Source organism: Micropterus salmoides, unplaced genomic scaffold (assembly GCF_014851395.1).
Source record: "Micropterus salmoides isolate LMB-PRFRI ecotype aquatic unplaced genomic scaffold, ASM1485139v1 Ms_hic_scaffold_1, whole genome shotgun sequence".
NCBI classification, from domain to species: Eukaryota; Metazoa; Chordata; class Actinopteri; order Centrarchiformes; family Centrarchidae; genus Micropterus; species Micropterus salmoides.
Window position 1 is genome coordinate 24,374,708 of NW_024040040.1, and position 16,994 is coordinate 24,391,701.

General features: G+C 42.1%; 1 protein-coding gene across 1 annotated transcript in view; it reads left to right on the forward strand.

Moving 5' to 3' along the window:
* The first annotated feature begins 13,562 nt into the window (after positions 1–13,562).
* LOC119918435 (collagen alpha-1(XXI) chain-like) overlaps positions 13,563–16,994 on the forward strand; it is a 101,111-nt gene continuing 97,679 nt past the window's right edge. Inside the window, exons 1-3 of the mRNA XM_038739223.1 lie at positions 13,563–13,683; positions 13,947–14,083; positions 14,263–14,382. Of these exons, the coding sequence (XP_038595151.1) occupies positions 13,605–13,683; positions 13,947–14,083; positions 14,263–14,382 (336 nt within the window). The 5' untranslated portion in view covers positions 13,563–13,604. The remainder of the gene's footprint in view (positions 13,684–13,946; positions 14,084–14,262; positions 14,383–16,994) is intronic.

Genomic DNA, 16,994 nt, shown 5'->3' on the forward strand with positions numbered 1-16,994 from the left:
ATGTGACATTACTGTACAACTTGAGAAAGGTGAGTTGTTTTCTGCTCCAGCCTGCCTAAAAGAAAAGCGTTTTTGGGATTAAATGGACTTTATTAGCTGCTGCAGTGCAGGATGAACTCAGAACAGACCCATTTCTCACCTTATTATTCTAAACCATGCAACGAAGAAGAAGAAATGCATAATAAATCCTGGGACAAAATCTGTCCACAAATACTGTACAGCATGTAGTCTAATGAACAAGACTTGTGTTATAGCTGACTTGGGCAGTGAAATGTTTAATTTTTTTAATTCATGTGGTCATAGTTGTCCACAACTCAAATCAGAATATAAGAAGAAATGTTTTATACCACCTCAAGAAGGCTTCCTATCAGAAAGGTAGGAAGGTATTTCAAATGTACAACTGCAGTCCTGAAATCTAAGTAAAGTAATTTCCCTGACATTTTTGTGTTACTTTACTTTTAATAGACGCATGTAACAGGTTTTATACTTCCTGTGAGTATAATCCAATCAATCTTATTTTCATACTGTATATCCGATGTGTAATTTGATAAATTGTGTTGTATGTCGTGCTCGCATCTCAGAGAAGACTCTGACTGCAACATGTGTCTTTGTAAAGAGAGAAACGGACAGAAAAGGTCTCTAACTCTGCCTGTCAACTCGCTCTGCTCCGTTAAAACTGAATTTACCATACAGAATCAGAATTGAATACGAGTGCACTCCAGATTTAGCTGCAGCCAGCTGACCGTGTGCTTCTCCCTATACCGCAGTTCTGTGTCCATGCATGCAGCAAACTGAAAGCACTGTCTGTCGGAGCGTCTACGTGAAAAGAGAAGGAAGACATTGCTGGTAGTGTCTTCTGAGTTGTTAAACACCTCAGCGCACTGAAGGAAGCCATCTGACTGTGTGAGGGGCAAGATCGTTGATGTCTGCAGGCAGAGTAGGAGCTCTCCTGTCTGACTGGTCCACCAATAGCAGAGAAGATGACCCCTTGAGACACAGCCCCTCCTCATTTGCATAATGAGAGAGAAATGCATACAGAAATTTAAAAAGGACAGGCAGAAATAAATACCATGGGTGAAAACAAATAAGGTAGAAAAATACAAAGGAAGAATAAAACAGACAAAAATATTAAAACATACACATAAATAAATATATTTAAAAAATTAGTAATAAATAAAGTTGAATAAACAAATAAGGTAATTATAACAAAGGTTAATAAATAAAGGTATTATTATTATATATAATAATAATACTATTAAAGGCACTATTAAAGGCGTATTAAAGGCACTAATTAAAATATATACATTTATGTCTCCTTGTATAATTTAATTACTACCTACATTTATTTATTTACTTTATTTTTTTGTGTATTTAATTGGATGCTTATTTATTTATTGAGCATTTATTTATTTCTGTATTTATTTCTGACTGTGTCAGGATCAGTCCTCCATAGCGGGGTGGGAGAGTTATCAAGCACGTAAAGTTTGGTTCAGATGTGAGCATGTACACTGAAGTTACAACAACTTCCTGTGTCATGGCAAAGACTTGATATTTGACGCCACGCCACGGACACACCAATTGAAGAAAACTCGCAAATAGCACAACTTTTCATCTTCAATGCCTTTAGAAGGCACAGCACAAATTTGAAGTCGGTCAGACTAAATCCCTAGGAGGAGTTCGTTAAAGTACGAAGTGTGTAAATCATCCAAAATTTGACGTAAAATTCAAAATGGCCGACTTCCTGTTGATTTTAAGGCATCGCTCCAAGAGGCTTTTTTATGCGTCTGGACAAGGTACACGTACCACAGAAAATTTGTGCACGTAGGTGAAACGTGCGGCGGGGGCTGCTTCGTTAAAAGTAACTTCCTTCTGCCAGCAGGTGGCGCTATGACTGTGGGTGAATGTCAGCATGTACATGTGTTCAGGGCGGGACTCTCATCCTACATGTACAGTTTGGTCCAGATGTGAGCATGTACACTGAAGTTACAACAACTTCCTGTGTCATGGCGAAGAGTTGATCTTTGACGCCACGCCACGGACACGCCCATTGACGAAAACTCGCAAATAGCACAACTTTTCATCTTCAATGCCTTTAGAAGGCACAGCGGAAATTTGAGGTCGGTCGGACTAAATCCCTAGGAGGAGTTCGTTAAAGTACGAAGTGTGTAAATCATCCAAAATTTGACGTAAAATTCAAAATGGCCGACTTCCTGTTGGGTTTAGGGCGTCGCTCTAAGAGACTTTTTTGTGCGTCTGGACAAGATACACGTACCACAGAAAATTCGTGCACGTAGGTGAAACGTGCGGCGGGGGCTGCTTTGTTAAAGGTCACTTTCTGTTGCCAGCAGGTGGCGCTATGACTGTGGGTGAATGTCGGCATGTACATGTGTTCAGGGCGGGACTCTCATCCTAGATGTACAGTTTGGTCCAGATGTGAGCATGTACACTGAAGTTACAACAACTTCCTGTTTCATAGCGAATCATCGACGCCACGGACACGCCCATTGACGAAAACTCGCAAATAGCAAAACTTTTCATCGTCAATGCCTTTAGAAGACACAGCAGAAATTTGACGTCGATCCGACTAAATCCCTAGGAGGAGTTCGTTAAAGTACGAAGTGTGTAAATCATCCAAAAATGGCAGTAAAATTCAAAATGGCCGACTTCCTGTTGACTTTAGGCTATGGGTTCTTGAGGCTTTTTTGTGCGTCATGATATGATAGATGTCACCAGAAAATCTCGTACATGTAGGTTGAACGTGAACGAGGGGCTAATCTTTTCCAATTTTCTAGGTGGCGCTAGCGAGGCATTTTGCCACGCCCATGTACGAAACTTGTAGAATACGAAATTTTTCACCGGTTCTGACATGTTTGCACGGTCATGCTCGGGCCCTAATTAAAGCTGCAAGCAGCGTTGGGCGGGCCCTCGCACTTGTAAGCGCGTCCGCGTGTGAGCCGGCCGAGTTGCATATTCTGGAGCTCTGCCGGTGCGGCTGTGAATTTGCTACGCGGTTATGACGCCGCATGAAGGTGCTATATGTCTCTTCCTGTGTCCCCTATGTGGAGCTACATAGCACTTGCCGCTATGAATATAAATCGGTATTGGTGTAGATGTCTGCGGGGTGGGAGAGTTATCAAGCACGTAAAGTTTGTTTCAGATGTGAGCATGTACACTGAACAATAATGTACCCAAACAATAAAATAAATTCCTTTTATATTTCCCTGCCTTGTTGTTTATGTGTACATACAGAGGAAGAATGTGAGAACAGCACACATTTCATCGTTACTGTGTGTTAGAGCATGGGAGAACAGTGGATACTTTTAATACAGCCCACACCCCTAATACTGTGTAACTATAACAAGTAGAGAACAGAAGAAAAAGATGTTCTTTCTTTACAACTGTCTGCATAGCTTATTCATATTGTGTAATGAATGAAAATAAATAGGCCTACTAGGCTCCTCTCTACTTTGACATTTAAGATTAGCTTGTTTGATCCACCTTCATACACATGTGACATTACTGTACAACTTGAGAAAGGTGAGTTGTTTTCTGCTCCAGCCTGCCTAAAAGAAAAGCGTTTTTGGGATTAAATGGACTTTATTAGCTGCTGCAGTGCAGGATGAACTCAGAACAGACCCATTTCTCACCTTATTATTCTAAATCATGCAACGAAGAAGAAGAAATGCATAATAAATCCTGGGACAAAATCTGCCACAAATACTGTACAGCATGTAGTCTAATGAACAAGACTTGTGTTATAGCTGACTTGGGCAGTGAAATGTTTAATTTTTTAATTCATGTGGTCATAGTTGTCCACAACTCAAATCAGAATATAAGAAGAAATGTTTTATACCACCTCAAGAAGGCTTCCTATCAGAAAGGTAGGAAGGTATTTCAAATGTACAACTGCAGTCCTGAAATCTAAGTAAGTAATTTCCCTGACATTTTTGTGTTACTTTACTTTTAATAGACCATGTAACAGGTTTTATACTTCCTGTGAGTATAATCCAATCAATCTTATTTTCATACTGTATATCCGATGTGTAATTTGATAAATTGTGTTGTATGTCGTGCTCGCATCTCAGAGAAGACTCTGACTGCAACATGCGTCTTTGTAAAGAGAGAAACGGACAGAAAAAGTCTCTCACTCTGCCTGTCAGCTCGCTCTGCTCCGTTAAAACTGAATTTACCATACAGAATTGAATACGAGTGCACTCCAGATTTAGCTGCAGCCAGCTGACCGTGTGCTCCTCCCTATACCACAGTTCTGTGTCCATGCATGCAGCAAACTGAAAGCACTGTCTGTTGGAGCGTCTACGTGAAAAGAGAAGGAAGACATGGCTGGTAGTGTCTTCAGAGTTATTAAACACCTCAGCGCACTGAAGGAAGCCATCTGACTTTACGACAACTTCCTGTGTCATGGCGAAGACTTGATCTCTGACGCCACGCCACGGACACGCCCATTGACGAAAACTTGCAAATAGCACAACTTTTCATCTTCAATGCCTTTAGAAGGCACAGTACAAATTTGAGGTCGGTCGGACTAAATCCCTAGGAGGAGTTCGTTAAAGTACGAAGTGTGTAAATCATCCAAAATTTGACGTAAAATTCAAAATGGCCGACTTCCTGTTGATTTTAGGGCATCGCTCCAAGAGGCTTTTTTGTGCGTCTGGACAAGATACACGTACCACAGAAAATTCGTGCACGTAGGTGAAACGTGCTGCGGGGGCTGCTTCGTTAAAAGTCACTTCCTGTTGCCAGCAGGTGGCGCTATGACTGTGGGTGAATGTCGGCATGTACATGTGTTCAGGGCGGGACTCTCATCCTACATGTACACTTTGGTCCAGATGTGAGCATATACACTGAAGTTACAACAACTTCCTGTGTCATGGCGAAGAGTTGATCTTTGACGCCACGCCACGGACACGCCCATTGACGAAAACTCGCAAATAGCACAACTTTTCATCTTCAATGCCTTTAGAAGGCAAAGCAGAAATTTGAGGTCGGTCGGACTAAATCCCTAGGAGGAGTTCGTTAAAGTACGAAGTGTGTAAATCATCCAAAATTTGACGTAAAATTCAAAATGGCCTACTTCCTGTTGGGTTTAGGCTATGGCTCCAAGAGACTTTTTGTGCGTCTGGACAAGATACACGTACCACAGAAAATTCGTGCACGTAGGTGAAACGTGCGGCGGGGGCAGCTTTGTTAAAAGTCACTTCCTGTTGCCAGCAGGTGGCGCTATGACTGTGGGTGAATGTCGGCATGTACATGTGTTCAGGGCGGGACTCTCATCCTACATGTACAGTTTGGTGCAGATGTGAGCATGTACACTGAAGTTACAACAACTTCCTGTTTCATAGCGAATCATCGACGCCACGGACACGCCCATTGAGGAAAACTTGCAAATAGCACAACTTTTCATCGTCAATGGCTTTAGAAGGCACAGCAGAAATTTGACGTCGATCCGACTAAATCCCTAGGAGGAGTTCGTTAAAGTACGGAGTGTGTAAATCATCCAAAAATGGCTGTAAAATTCAAAATGGCCGACTTCCTGTTGACTTTAGGCTATGGGTTCTTGAGGCTTTTTTGTGCGTCTTGATATGATACATGTCCCCAGAAAATTTCGTACATGTAGGTTCCTCGGGTGGAGGAGGGGAGGGGAATAATTTTTAATCCAATTTAGGTTGATTCAGTAACATTTATCCGGATCAGTGTCCTTCAATCGCTCTCATCCTCAGCGTCATACGTGCATCCAGTTCATGTAGTGATTTCGACATTTCTTCTAATTTCATTGTCAGACCAGTGGTTACTCTCAGCAGCTCACCAGACTGCGCCCCGATGGTGTCAATCCTCCTCTGCGCTTCCACAGACCGGTCTGAGATCTTACGAAACAGTTCACCGTTCTGATCAGCCCTTTGATGTAAAACCTTCAGCTTTTCGTTCACCCCATTTAAGCACTCTTTAAGTTCCCCAGACAGCTTTTGGGTAAATTTACTGGTGGCTGTCTTACCAATTTTACGATATATTAGGGAGATTCCAAGCCCGATAAAAAGGAAGCCCACTAACAAAATTCCAATTGTCCATAAATCTTCAATGTCCTCCACAGATAAAACATCCAAGCAAACCGTTTGCCAGGTCTCCCACGAGTTGCGAGCGCAGCCTGCAGCGAATGTTCCACTGGGACAGTTCGGCTCACCCGGTGAAGCACGTTTCTGGGTGAAAAACTTGTCAATAGCGCTGAGTGACCAGTTGATTAATTCCATTTTGATGGTTTCAGGAAAACAGCAGGCCGGTGGTCGAAAGAGAAAAGTTTCCACACGACCAAAGTAGACAGAAAATAGGAGCAAGCCATGATAAGATGGGAGAGTAGGAAAAGCATGACTGCTCTCTACAGTAGCAGGAAGAGGAGGGCAGCAGGTGACTCGCAACCACAGATCCAGACTCCACAGCTCCAGAGCCAGAAACACCTGCAGGAAGTGATAGGAGGAGAGAGGAGAGGGACGAGAAAGCACAAGACTACCGGAAAGGGGAGAAGTTGTGTTAGTAACATGCAATAATGGGATGAGGTTGCATGAGGTTACATAGTGCCAGTAAAAGCGATACAGACACTGTCAGGCTATGGCAGACGTTTCATTCAACCTATTGTAAGTCGATGTACCATGTCAAGGGTCTTGGAAATATATTATGAAGGTTGAAAAAACTACATAGTGTTTCTTTAATGTAGAGTAGCTAGTAGCTTAGCTCACTACATTTTCCAAGTAGCTTGCCCAACACTGAAAATAGTGTAGCACAAAATAGTAATGTTTACGGTTTTGATAGAAGAGTGTTATTAAATAGCAATCTGAGTGTAAAGCAGTGAGTTGTGTTTACTGTAAAGCCTCTCAAAAAGTGTGTTATAAAATTACAAACTCACTGTAATCAGAATCAGAAAGAGCTTTATTGCCAAGTAGTTTTTTACACTTACGAGGAATTTGCTTTGGAGATAAGGTGCTACACATAGACAAACATAGAGTTGACATAAATAAATGTAGAAATATATAAATATGGAATAAACAGATGATATAAATATATAAATTGACAAAATATAAAATATGGAAGAATAACGATTAACATTTAACAACAAACAACAAATATGTGCAATATACCAGCTATGTGCAATTATGTGAAATTAAATAATATTTATGTTACGTTTTATGTGCAAAGATAGTATTTGAGAGTGAAGGGGGGAGTGTCAGTGAGGGTTCCAGGAATTGTTAATAAGCTAGCTGCAGAAGGATAGAAGCTGTTTTAGTGGCGAAAGGTTTTGGTCCTGATGGACCGTTTCATTCACTCCCTGGACAGGAGCCAGATTGAAACAGTGTGTTACCGGGATGGGAGGGGTCAGCTGCAATCTTTCCTGCATGCAGCTAATCAGCGCCTCTGCAGAGCAAATGATAGCAGCAGCAGCGTAACTTGAGCTGCAGACAACTGCAGGAACGGGGAATAGCAACGGCGCTGTCAAGTCGGACACATTCTACGTGCGTTATCTTATTGTGAGTTGAGATCAATGACCTCGAGGTATTTGCAAAGAAAAATGCCGCGAGACCAGGCAAAAGTGTGGGTCCAACTTTGTGCAGCTGCAGAAAAGTAACTGCGGCCGCCGGACTGGCCTCCAGCAGCCTTGCTCCCACAAGGCTTTAATGTCATGTGACATGGTGACATTTTGCAGCGCCAGCAAAAGTCGGACACAGTTTCTAACCAGCATGTTTTATTTTAAGTCCGGCATGCATCACATTAAGTCAGCGCTGCGCAGAGCCGCATGAAGTCAAACACACCTATTGTCTTTGGCAGGCTCAACTTCTTCAACTGCCGCAGGAAGTGCATCCTCTGCTCGGCCTCCTAAAGCAGAGAACGTGCATTCAGTTTGGCACACTTGGTAAATGATTTGGCTACAAGTGCTAATGGTTTCAGAAATAGTGCTTCAAGAATGACTGTTAGTGTTTAAACATTCAGACAAAACACACAAAATGTAGAATTTTGCCCATTGTGTCAAAACTCTACACAAAAGCCAAATAAGACCCAACACCTGGAGATAAACATCTCACTTCTTTGTCAGAATTAACTTCTGCAATCAAACACTTTTTATTCAAAAGGGCATGCAAGACAAAATATAGTAAAATACTGTACTGGTAAACAGACATAGTTGTGTATGGGAAGGGGAGGATCCTTTTATGGATTACACATTCTGGCCACATCATCTCATCCACAAGCTACACTCCCTGGCTCGGCAATGGGGGAAATATCATCTTGCGTCTTGTATCCAACCGTGAGTTGAACCCACCTGAATGTCTCCGCACATCTCCTCCATTGCTTGCAGAAGAGGCTTGTGGGCATGTGGTCGGCAGTCATATACTGTCCAACGCCAAGCTGAACAGAGTAAGGGGTAGCCATCGTCCAGCGGTGATGGCTGACAGACATCACGACATTGAGCAGGCATCGTGATTGTAAAAAAAGTGTCATCTTCCATCCGTTTCAATGTAGACATTGTCTGATGGAAATTTTGTAGACATCGGCAGCTTACCTGAGGTCTATGTGTAGTGCTACAGCTGTTTAATTGATGTTCAGTTACTGTGTAAGTGTTTTAATGTGTTTGTGTGGGTGGGTGTTGCCAATTTTAAATGTGTTTAGCATTTTGAATGGTTCTTGTTTTCCCAATAACTGCAAGAGTTTTAATTCTTGAACAAAGTGTGCAAGGTAAGAAACTGTGTGCAGTGTTTTGCACTGTGTGTTGCAGAATGGATCATAAGTGCAAAGCTGGAAATGTGTTTGTATTTTTGGTGTCTGTGTGGAAGGCATGACACAAACGTCCCTGCTTCATGTACGGTAAAGTGTATTTGCTAAATCTTTTTGCACTTTGTTGCATGTAGTTTTTTTGATACACCAACTTTCTACCTCAGCCAAGCGTAAAACGTTTTAGCTTGTCCAGCATTTCCACTCATGGTTGGATGGAAGTGCACTTGCTGCCGTTCGGCTCAGTCTCATCCAGAATCCAGCTGCTGTAAACTGAAGAGCGTCTTAGAGAACAAAACAACATACGTGATTTGTCATTGCCTTTAAAAACACAGTATTTTTTAATCTGGTGTCCCAGCACAGTATGTCAATGCCTTCAAAAAATCTGCCATGGCTATGGTTAAAGTTTAGTTAGATTTATACACAAAAAACATTTGTTTAGTGTTAGGAAAAGATTGTGGTCATGGTCAGAAGAAACCAATGTAGACATGTCACACACTTTGTTGACCCATCCATCCAGCCTGGCCTACTCCAGATCTGCTCTTTATCTGTAAATGCAAATGCAGGTCGTATTTAGACATTTCAACTGTGGGAACACCTCAGATCTGTAGCAACAGCAGGGCCCCAGCGGATGAAATTTTCTTATGTCTTATGAGTGCAATTCTAAAAGGAATGCAGCCATGAAAAGATTATTAGCTACATCTACTCTATATCAGATCATTTAAAATGTCTGCTGAAAGAAAAGTCCATTGTGTCCTGGCTTTGTTTACTGTTGTTTTCTACTTTTAGGCTGAAAAACAATAGGCTTCTTATTTTGTTCACCCCTTTAAAAAAGCGGTTAATAAGACAAAGTCTTTCTTCTGGTCTTCAATGCACACTGATTCCACTCTAACAGCTTTCTGTATGTCACCTAATGAAAGAGCATTGCTATGTTAGCATTAGCTTGCACTGTGTCTGGACCAATTTAGGTCAAGATAGAAGAGGCTTAAAACTAATTGGGGTGATTTAGTCAAGTAAAAGCTCTGCACAGGTGTCTTTGTATATTCTTGCTGATTAGACCTCTGCTCAGGTTTAAGATGGGCAGTGCTATGTGCTGGAATTATGTGGCATCACCAAACTTGATGAACTATAAGAATGATAAAGGTTGCAACTGGTGCAACCAAACAAATATGAGGTTGAGGTTTATGTTAACCAAGCATAGCCTAGCGAGGCCTACTCAGGCACACAAAGTAAGAAAAACCTGTGTGACTGAACCCTGGGCCTTTCACAAGAAAAAGAGAAAGAGAAGTACAGAAAAGGGGAGGGAGGGAAAAAAAGAAATACTCATTCACAGTTGTTGTAGCCAAATAGATGCTATCAGCAGAAGAAATTAAGCATTCAGCATGTTTTAGCAAACATGACCTGAATCTTAAAGTAAGAATTTATCTTAGAATCTAAACTTAATGCCAGTCAATCAATCACACCCATTGTTCAAGCTGTTACACAACACTATTAAAGGATCCAGGAGTCCCTTCTGGATCTCTATTTCTGTGTCTGTTGCAGTAACATATCTTCTATGGGACCTAATCTATAAACTCACCAGTAATTAATAAAAGTTTACAATCCACTGTTAGCTACTGGTCTACTTTAAAGCAATGCCTATAATGAGGGAAAATGTCATTGTTTGGACATGATGTGAGCTATTACACTTGCATGCTGTAATTCAGTAGTCAAAACTTAAAGAGCAACAGTTTGGGCTGAAATCAGTTCTCACCTTGTTACACCTGTATAGAAGTGTTTCCTGCACACTGACGTCACTGCTTCAGATGCAGCGCACCTGAACAGAGCAGATTTTAGAGCAAGAGATTCGAAACGTCAAAGATAATAATCATTTTCAGCTTGGTGTTAAATTTCTCTTTAAAGATCTCCATGATCAAATACTTCAACGAACTAAATAGCCCGTAAAGACTAAATGTCCCTTTCCTGTATGCATTCCATAAGTGAGAGATGTGTTTGGATTTACTGTGGCACGGTATTTAAATGGCAGCTGGGAGCAGACATGCAGAGCTGCAAACAGAGACTGAAAACATCAGAGGCCAAAGCAGCCATGATGGGCTGACAGATGTTTGGGTATTTATATAGATAGATAGAAAGATAGATAGATAGATAGATACTGTATTTTGAATAGATGTGTTTTCCCAATAGTACCCTGAGATTTCATTTTTGAGCTAAGTGTCTTATATATGAAATAGTGTGTAGTGTCTAGGAGCAAGTGTGTTGCAGAAAGGAGCAAGTGTGTTACAGAATTGCAACTAAAGTGCAAAGCAGCGCTTTTGTTTAAGGTATAGTAACAACAACTTCAAGTTATGTTACTTTGGTTTAAGCATGTGTCTATAGTGTTCAAGCAATGGGTGAAAACTGTAACACCTTTGTGCAGCATCACGAAGCACGTAGCCACACAGTCAGAGCTCCAGAATCTGCAACGTGGCCGCCTCACACCTCAACACGCTACACATGCGAGGGCCCGCCCACACTGCTTGCAGCTTTAATTTAGTCTGGTCCAGTCAGATGTGCGAGCGCCCGCCCCCCAGCACACCACACCAAAGGAAAGAGCCCTGGCCACAGCAGTCCTATAGAAGGTGCACAGCAAAGGTTGGCAGATGTTAAAAGATCACAGCCTTCTTAAAAAATATAGCCTGCTCTAACCCTTTTTCATATCGCCTCCATGTGGCTGGACCAGTCAAGTTTATTGTCCAGTTGTACTCCTAGGTACTTATAGTTGGATACAAGCTTTACATCTGATCCCTGTATGGAGATTGGATGTGGTTTGGGCCTCTTTCTCCTAAAATCAATGACCATTTCTTTGGTCTTTGAGATATTGAGCCTTAGGTGGTTATTGTTGCACCAGTCCACATAGTCACTAACTGTGCCCCTACATTCACTTTCATATCCTCCCCTGATGCAGCCCACAGTATTGGTATGGTATTGTTAATGCATTTCTGCAAGCAGGAGTCTGTACTGAACACATTCACTTTTACCAGCTATTTATTTTAATTCTGGTCCTTCCACATTGCATTGTTAACTTTGTTTGGGGGTAAAAACAAGTTACATGTGGAAGTAAATTGGTGAGATGTGGTTCTATAATAGCAAGTTAAACAAGAGAGGAAGAGAAAAAAGAGGAGTACTGGGAGGATACTTTCCATAAGAAAGCTTGTGGTAGCTGCACTGATCCTCCCCTGTCTTTATTGCTTCTGCCAGCACACTGCAGCCCTCTCAGCCATGTTTAGATTTCTGTTTTCCCATCCCAGCAGAGTGCTCACGTTGTTATTTTCTCCAGCCCAGCCTTGTGGTCAGTGGAACCATGTTTGAGCAGCAAAATGAACACAGGGAGAGCTCCACAGAAAACACACTACTAGACCATATGTTGCATGGCACAACATGGAAGCTCACAAAAGCATTTTACCGGGGAGAGGAGGAGGAAGGAAGCACAGTGGTGAGGAAACGACAGGTGTGGTGAATACACCAGTGCAGATGTCATTTGGTACCACGTTGGTTTTGATTATTTCGATAGGCTTTGTTATTAATGATACTCCTCCACATGTGGTGCACCTGCTGCTGTGAAAACAGAATACCAAAGACAAAAATCCAAAAGACAATTTCTGAGTCTTTTTGGCGACTTTTTAAAACATCCTTCTGGTGGAGAAAGTCAGCAGAGCAAACACATACAGAGAGAGAGAGACAGGAGGAGGCGGGGCTAGCAGGTGTATCTGCAGTGACAGTAGGTGTGTGGAAAAAAGATAAGTGAAGGGAAAAGCAAGGTGAGCAGACTGAAGTAGTGAGGAAACTCTAAAAAAGGTGGAGTGTGAAGAGCAGAATAAAAATGGTGAAATAAGATATAACCAACTAGAAACAGAAAATATACCCCTCCATCCCACCACCACAGTTACACTGTCATTCTGTGCATGATCATATCATATGATCATATGTGCCATCGTAGCATTACAACAGTCTATTCATTGACTGTTGGAAAGAAACACACTGTATTAGCTCTGTATGCGTTATAATGTGTACAGCATGTCATTGTTTGGACATGATGTGAGCTATTACACTTGCATGCTGTAATTCAGTAGTCAAAACTTAAAGAGCAACAGTTTGGGCTGAAATCAGTTCTCACCTTGTTACACCTGTGTAGAAGTGTTTCCTGCACACTGACGTCACTGCTTCAGATGCAGCGCACCCGAACAGAGCAGATTTTAGAGCAAGAGATTCGAAACGTCAAAGATAATAATCATTTTCAGCTTGGTGTTAAATTTCTCTTTAAAGATCTCCATGATCAAATACTTCAACGAACTAAAGAGCCCGTAAAGACTAAATGTCCCTTTCCTGTATGCATTCCATAAGTGAGAGAGGTGTTTGGATTTACTGCTGGGAGCAGACATGCAGAGCTGCAAACAGAGACTGAAAACATCAGAGGCCAAAGCAGCCATGATGGGCTGACAGATGTGTGGGTATTTAGTTCAGCTTTAGTATGTATCTGCACTGAAACAGATAGCAGACGTAGACCTTTCTCCTTTCTCTCTCTCTCGTTGTCTCACACATTTTAGACTCACTAAGTCACTAAGTCAAACAACACATAACATTGTTTTATTGTCAGTTATTGTAAACAGGGTTGAGCCTGTCTGGACTATGAATGTACTAAAGACGTGGTGCTAGATGAAAGGCTGGGAGGTTACCAAACACATTAGGAATCAACATCTGGCATCATGAATATCCACAACTGTTATCTTTGCTGTTTTTAACACTAATACAGTAGCCAGGTTGGGCTGGACCGAGGTAGACCGCTCTCCTACGGAGCCATGTTGCTGTGGTCAGTATGGAGTGCAGTACTGCTCCTGACCCCCCTGGAGGCAGTAGAGGTGGACGATGTCCGAGCAGGTAGGGATGACTGTTATACAGAGCCCAACAAAGTGCACCACGTGAAAACACAAGCAAATAGCAACACTTCCATACCTGAAGGACGCTCTGTTTGTCTGATTTGGGATGATATATTTCACGGTTAAAATGATGACAGCGTCAGATACTGACCTCGAGTCTGAAACGTAATGGGAAGTGCAGAATTTCAGTTTATATCAGTCTGTATGTTTAAGATATTTCTCTTTGATCACTGTGTGTGTGTGTGTGTGTGTGTGTGTGTGTAGGCTGCAGCACAGCTGTGAATGACCTGGTCTACATTGTTGATGGCTCATGGAGTGTTGGCTTCTCTGACTTCGACACGGCCAAGCAGTGGCTTGTCAACATCAGCAGCAAATTTGACATCAGTTCCCACTACACACAGGTACCACAGGAGTCTGTATGTTTGAACCTATGGAGTCTGTTCATGGCCAGTCTCAGTACTATCACCTGATTGTTTCCTCCTGTCAAATCAAGAACTTGGTGTATCTGTGTCCGTACCCAGCTTGCCACAGAATATGAGTAAACCTGCACAGCACCTACTTTGCTTTGTGTCTGCTGTAGGTGGCTGTGATCCAGTACAGCGACACTCCTCGTCTGGAGATTCCTCTGGGGAAACACCAGGCAGGATCAGAGCTCATCCAGGCCATATGGAGCATCGCCTACTTGGGAGGAAACACACAGGCAGGACTGAATCTTTTCTCTTTATAACTCTATCAGTCCGACTTCTATATCTAGGGCACCTATCTGAACATATCCTATGAGTTTTGTGATGATTGGCCCTACGGTTGCTGATTTGTGGTCATTTATGTCCAGAGCCACGCCCCTTTCAAAGAAAAGTAATTGACATATCGATATGCTTTATACAACTTTTAATAGGCTTGATCCAATGATGATTCACTGAAAATTTGTTGGCAATCGGTGCTACGGTCTAGGAGGAGATGTCAAAAATGTGATTTTCAAAAAATTCAAAATGGCGGAAAAAAACTCTAGGCGGACCTTAATAGTCCTTGAGGCTTTTTTGTAGAGCACATTGAGCTGCACCTGTGTGTGAAATTTAAAGTCAATCACACTTACGGTGTAAGAGGCGTGGCCTTTCAAAGTTTGCATTTTTAAGCCTTAATTATAGCGCCACCATGCGGCCGATTGGGTTCATATTTCTATGGAAGCTGATGCACACCATTTCCAGTTATTTCCCCAAGTTTCATGTTTCTAGCTCATTCCAGCTCACGGGAATTTGAGCCGGCGCGGCAGACAACAAATAATAATAATAATTAAAGCTGCAAGCAGCGTTGGGCGGGCCCTCGCACTTATAAGCGCGTCCGCGTGTGAGCCGGCCGAGTTGCATATTCTGGAGCTCTGCCGGTGCGGCTGTGAATTTGCTACGCGGTTATGACGCCGCATGAAGGTGTTATATGTCACTTCCTGTGTCCCCTATGTGGAGCTACATAGCACTTGCCGCTATGAATATAAATCGGTGTTGGCGTGTAGATGTCTGCGGGGTGGGAGAGTTATCAAGCACGTAAAGTTTGTTTCAGATGTGAGCATGTACACTGAACAATAATGTACCCAAACAATAAAATAAATTCCTTTTATATTTCCCTGCCTTGTTGTTTATGTGTACATACAGAGGAAGAATGTGAGAACAGCACACATTTCATCGTTACTGTGTGCTGTACCGCAGTTCTGTGTCCATGCATGCAGCAAACTGAAAGCACCGTCTGTCGGAGCGTCTACGTGAAAAGAGAAGGAAGACATTGCTGGTAGTATTGTATTCAGAGTTGTTAAACACCTCAGCGCACTGAAGGAAGCCATCTGACTGTGTGAGGGGCAAGATCGTTGATGTCTGCAGGCAGAGTAGGAGCTCTCCTGTCTGACTGGTCCACCAATAGCAGAGAAGATGACCCCTTGAGACACAGCCCCTCCTCATTTGCATAATGAGGCAGAAATGCATACAAAAATTTAAAAAAGACAGGCAGAAATAAATACCATGGGTGAAAATAAATAAGGTAAATAAATACAAAGGAAGAATAAAACAGACAAAAATATTAAAACACACACATAAATAAATACATTAAAAAAATTTGTAATAAATAAAGTTGAATAAACAAATAAGGTAATTATAACAAAGGTGAATAGTAAAGGCACTAATTAAAATATATACATTTATGTCTCCTTGTATAATTTAATTACTACCTACATTTATTTATTTACTTTATTTTTTTGTGTATTTAATTGGATGCTTATTTATTTATTGAGCATTTATTTATTTCTGTATTTATTTCTGACTGTGTCAGGATCGGTCCTCCATAACGGGGTGGGAGAGTTATCAAGCACGTAAAGTTTGGTTCAGATGTGAGCATGTACACTGAAGTTACAACAACTTCCTGTGTCATGACGAAGACTTGATCTCTGACGCCACGCCACGGACACACCCATTGACGAAAACTCGCAAATAGCACAACTTTTCATCTTCAATGCCTTTAGAAGGCACAGCACAAATTTGAAGTCGGTCGGACTAAATCCCTAGGAGGAGTTCGTTAAAGTACGAAGTGTGTAAATCATCCAAAATTTGACGTAAAATTCAAAATGGCCTACTTCCTGTTGATTTTAGGGCATCGCTCCAAGAGGCTTTTTTGTGCGTCTGGACAAGATACACGTACCACAGAAAATTCGTGCACGTAGGTAAAACGTGCGGCGGGGGCTGCTTCGTTAAAAGTCACTTCCTGTTGCCAGCAGGTGGCGCTATGACTGTCTGTGAATGTCAGCATGTACATGTGTTCAGGGCGGGACTCTCATCCTACATGTACAGTTTGGTCCAGATGTGAGCATGTACACTGAAGTTACGACAACTTCCGTGTCATGGCGAAGAGTTGATCTTTGACGCCACGCCACGGACACGCCCATTGACGAAAACTTGCAAATAGCACAACTTTTCATCTTCAATGCCTTTAGAAGGCACAGCACAAATTTGAGGTCGGTCGGACTAAATCCCTAGGAGGAGTTCGTTAAAGTACGAAGTGTGTAAATCATCCAAAATTTGACGTAAAATTCAAAATGGCCGACTTCCTGTTGGGTTTAGGCTATGGCTCCAAGAGACTTTTTTGTGCGTCTGGACAAGATACACGTACCACAGAAAATTCGTGCACGTAGGTAAAACGTGCGGCGGGGGCTGCTTCGTTAAAATTCACTTCCTGTTGCCAGCAGGTGGCGCTATGACTGTGGGTGAATGTCAGCATGTACATGTGTTCAGGGCGGGACTCTCATCCTACATGTACAGTTTGGTCCAGATGTGA